General features: G+C 49.7%; 1 protein-coding gene across 1 annotated transcript; it reads right to left on the bottom strand.

The window, feature by feature from the left end:
* Positions 1-1,005: 1,005 nt before the first annotated feature.
* On the bottom strand, positions 1,006-4,246 carry MED7 (mediator complex subunit 7). The gene is made up of 2 exons (XM_067566412.1): positions 4,174-4,246; positions 1,006-2,417 (listed from the first exon to the last, which is right to left on the bottom strand). The coding sequence occupies exon 2, from the start codon at positions 2,397-2,399 to the stop codon at positions 1,707-1,709; it is 693 nt and encodes a 230-aa protein (XP_067422513.1). The 5' UTR covers positions 2,400-2,417; positions 4,174-4,246; the 3' UTR covers positions 1,006-1,706.
* Positions 4,247-4,666: the final 420 nt, after the last annotated feature.

Raw genomic sequence — 4,666 nt, 5'->3', positions numbered from 1 at the left:
GCTGAAAGCCATCTTGACCTCAGATAACAATAGTTTTCAGTTATAGCTCATTGTTTCATTTTGTACAGCCAGATATTGAAAGATTTTTCATTAAGCCCAAGATAAAGTGGGTGAAATTTTTAAAAATAAAGCATTTAGTCAGAGAAAAGTCTCAAGGAGTTTTGAAGTCTGTGTCTTTTCATCTGCTTGCAAATGTAAGTTTTGATTTTTAGAACCTTCTTGTTTTTTCTGTCAGCATGTTAATGGAGGATAAACGGGTGAGTGGGTAGGAGTATTATGCTTCTCTAGTCTGCTGGGAAATAGTACTCCGTGATGTTTCATGGAGGACATGGATATTGCACTGATGTTACTCCCTGAAAATCAATGTTTCTAAGAGAAACAAGAAAGAAAAGTCATGGGCATATTCTGGTTCAGACAGAATCCATCAGGTGAGAGGGATAAAAGGAAGCTGCAACATTCTGAAAAACAGTTGAATAAAAGGGTTTTGTTTCCCTGAACAAGTGTCACTGTACCAGAGCCTGACTCACCTCCAAGTTACTAAAAGGAATGAGATTAGGCTTTTATTCAAGACTGCCTGTAAATCTTTGTACAAACTGCAATTTTTGCTGGGACTAATTTGTTCTAAAGATAAAAATACTGAACGCTAAATGTTATTGTAAAGACAGGAGGATTTAAACAGACCGTTTGATTCTGGCTAAGAGGGAAGAGGCAAGTGCTCTCACTTCAGATATTGACAGTGAACATGTACATTTAACTAAGAGCTATCCTGGTACATAGGCTAGTGTGAAAACAAGACCACTAAGACTGGGGAGATAATTTTCTGACCTACCTATCCAGGTGGGAAGTTTTGGTGAGATTTATCCCTGGATTACAAAGATCAATCAATTAACATTGTATCCACAGCAATGATAAAATATTAACAAGAAATATTTTTAAATGCTATGTTTAAAGGAGGAAATATCCAGGTATCTCTATTTTAAAAGAATTACTGCTTATCAGTCCTGGAAAAATTTAAAACTATTTTGTTACCAAGATTGTCACCTGCACAGAGTTTATTGTATAATTACTTATGAGTGTTAGGCTACCAGCACTCAATTTTTAAACCACTAATAAAACTGAGCATTGTTTTAGACATTTATACTGACTTTACAAAACTAAAAAGGAGAGAATGAAATTTTGACCTACCACCATTGGCAGAAATAATCAGCCCATATTTTATAACAGAACATAGTTTTATAGTTTCTTACTGCAACGTTTTCACAAGGTACCTTTAACTTATTTGAAATTGTCAACTCCAGATTCCCTGCAGAGACTGATCTTTTCTCAGTCCTTATTTCATAGAAATTCATAAAATGAGTGCATCTATAAAACCAGCAAATGATTGAAAATATAATAAAGCCAAGGAATAAAGCTTACTTCAACTGACATGATGCACTTAACATTAGAAAATTTATGCTCTTCTGTTCTGATCAGTACACCATACAAACTGCATCAAGCAACACTTCAGTTTGTTTGATCACCTGCAAGAACATTATCTAGGACTATAAAAATAAGACTTCTGGGTTAAACGTTTATACACACTAAATTCCATGATTGTTTATTTATATGGACATCAAAAGCAGCAAAAAATAAAAATACCATACGACCTCCAGCATCAAGTCCACTCCTTACCCCAAGAGCTCTATACAATTGCAAAATAAGTCTTTTCATGTCATTTCATCAATAATGCTACACATAGCAGCATCTTTGTCTAAAACCTGATCTTTCTTGCAGCCAGCACTCTCTCTCTGCTGTTCATTCTGTCCAATATAATTGTTGCTGTCATCAATATCCATGGGCTCAGTTTTTAACCTCATCCCTCCCTCTGAATGAGGCAAATCGTCAGGCAAGGAGGCCAGGCAGTTCTGGATCATCACTACAACTCGTTCTAAATGCTTCTGAAACCTCTCAGCAGTCTCCAGGCGTTGACGTTTCTGCACCTCCATCATAACCCTCAGTGTTTCCCTGGCTTGGTGGGGTCGATATTCATTTATAAGATGATGGACATGGACAAAAAGCAGTTTTAAGTCTTCCAGTTTCTCCTCCCGTTTTATGCTGCCTGGGCTCCTTATCAAGATATCCAAGAGGTCCAAGAAGTTGATCAAGATAGACATATTGAGTTTCCTTAGTTCCTTCTTGTGGTCAAACTGCATGGGATGCAACCGTTCAATGCCTTGGCTTTCCAAGGGTCGAATGATGAGATCATCACATTGGAACTGGTTACCAAACATCATGTAGCTGTCTTTCACAGGTGGTGGAGGCTTAGGGGCTAAACCTTTCCGAATATTTTCATCTGTATATTCCTTTATATACTGCATTGGTGGTGGAGGGAGAGCACTCACTTGCTGAGGTTCACCCATTGTGGTGGATGAACGTACCTGTGGAATAACCCATAAATGTAGATTAGGCGGATTATAAATTAGTTTTACAGCACATCTAAATATAGTGCAGCCACTGCTTTCAGCAAATCGGATGCAAGGTCATTGCTAGAAACGTACAACCTGCCCAATCAAGACCTCTAATATGGCCTAGACCAGTGTTTCTCAAACTGGGGGTCCTGACTCAAAAGGGGGTTGCAAGACTATTGTAGGGGGAATCATGAGAACAGAGGTTGCTACCCAGGCACCCACCTCTAAAGGCAACACCACCACCAGGTACGAAGGGTGGCCTGGTATGGGGGGAGGGGGATGTCATCACAGCCTGAAATATTATCAAAGGGGGTCCCAGCAAAAAAAAGATTGAGAACCCCTGACCTAGACTTTCAATATGGTAATTTTTCTGATAATTTCCTATGCTGGCATCAACTGGAAAAGAGATTACTATAAACGCTGCAAGATATATATTTTTACAATCAGCATGTTCTTTAGATCCAAATTTAGCATTTACCAACCGTGGCAGGAACCACAAGCTGAAGTTCTCTGTTCATCCACAGAACAGGAAGAGAAACACAGCAAGCTTTTCTCCCACTAATTAACCTACCACAGTTTGGAAGGGCCACCAGAGCTGCAAGCGGGGTTCAGCCTTGTTACTTATTCAGTGCTTGGGCTCTCTGTTCAGACTGCCAATGAGGATGCTATCTTTGGTGTTTTTAGTGAGTCGGGCTTGGTCTACACTGCCAGCGAAATTCGAGGGCCATCCACAGGAGATACGCAAGTTACATAAAGTAGCTTGCGAATCTCCCACTGACTTCCTAACATCTACCTACTGCAGCGTCCCCACTGCACTGCGCCAACAGGAAACGCCCTCCCATCGACGCAGCGTTACTCTTGTTGCGGGGGTGGATTAACAGCATCGACTCCTGGATCGATCGAGCTGCTCAACCGGCCCCGCTGAACTGATCCGGCGGCAGGGACAGCGCCACTGCCAATACAGACGTACCCTGCGTCCACTGCAAAACGAGGCAGACCCCTTAGGAAACTTCACCCAGGCCAGTGAGCAGCCATCAGCTGGAGACTCTTCCCAGGGCGGCCACCTCAGGCCGCCTCGCACTGGGCACAAGTGTCCATCGCCAGCCCCCTGACCAGGCCGCCCTGCGGGGGATGAGCCACTCCACGGGGTCAGACCCAGGGCACAACTCTCCCTGGAAGGACGGAGTTTAACCCCCCCCGTAAGAGGATGACAAGGGAAGCCCAGCTCAGCCCGAGGCCGGGGCACCCAGGGGGTGGGGGATCGCCCCGAGACGCGTGCAAAACGCCAGCCCGAAACGGGCCACCCCCCCCCCGGAGCGTCGCCCAGCCCGCGTCCCCCGCTACAGGGGCCGGCCGAGGCAGGGAGCCAGGCCCCGGCCCAGGGGAAGGGCGCAGCGAGCAGGGCACCCGCCCGGCACCCCGGAAACCCGGCGGGCAGCTCCCCCCGCCGCCTCTGGGCAGCTCACTTCGCCCCGCGCCGGGCCCCGGGCCCGCTGCAAGGGGGGGGGAGACCCAGCCGGGGCGGAGGGGCTAGGACTCCGCGGCGGCCGGCGGGGGGGGGGGGGGTGAAGCCAGAGCCCCGAGGGCGAGAGGGTCTGGGCCCCGCGGGGGGAGGGGGAGCTAGGGGGGGCTCTGTGGTGAGGGGGCGGGGCCCCGTAATACCCGGATGGGGGGGGAGGGGGGACGGGCCCCGCGGTGCTGAGGGAGCCTCAGGCCCAGCGCTCACCTGGTGCCTCCGCGGCTGCTCCCCTCCCCCGCCCGCGGCGCCTCCCCGCTGCCGCCGGAACGAAGTCCCCTCGCCCGGCCCCGCCCCTGCGCCTTTCCGCACTCACTTCCGGTGGCCGCGCCGCCCCCGCCCCTTCTCCCCATTGGCTCGCAGGCACGGGCCCACGGGGCGGAGACGCCGCCGTTTGATTGGCTCTCCTCGACGCCGGTAACAGAGCTGCCCCCGCCCCCTTGCCGGAGGCAGGCCCCGCCCAGGCGGCGGGAGCGTGCGGAGAGCCGAGGTGGGAAGGCCGGAGGGAGCTGCGCGTGGCGCGCATGCGCGCATGCGGTGTGAATGGCTCAGTCCATGTGCCTGTCTCTGGGCCTGTGGGTTGGGCCATGTCCACGGGGGGGGGGGGAGCCAAGGGCAGGTTTATGGGGTGGCTAGACCCGCCCCCTCGAACCCTGCCCCCATTGCACCCCCAGAAGCCCCCCCCCCACCAGCTGCACCTCAG

The sequence above is a fragment of the Emydura macquarii genome, unplaced genomic scaffold (assembly GCF_026122565.2).
Source record: "Emydura macquarii macquarii isolate MOO-44397 ecotype Brisbane River unplaced genomic scaffold, CSIRO-AGI_Emac_v2 contig_2768, whole genome shotgun sequence".
NCBI classification, from domain to species: domain Eukaryota; kingdom Metazoa; phylum Chordata; order Testudines; family Chelidae; genus Emydura; species Emydura macquarii.
This window is presented reverse-complemented; position numbering and strand designations above follow the sequence as displayed.

Bases quoted from the DNA above. Each gene is read 5' to 3' on its own strand.
- MED7 (XM_067566412.1), bottom strand. From the start codon at position 2,399: ATGGGTGAACCTCAGCAAGTGAGTGCTCTCCCTCCACCACCAATGCAG.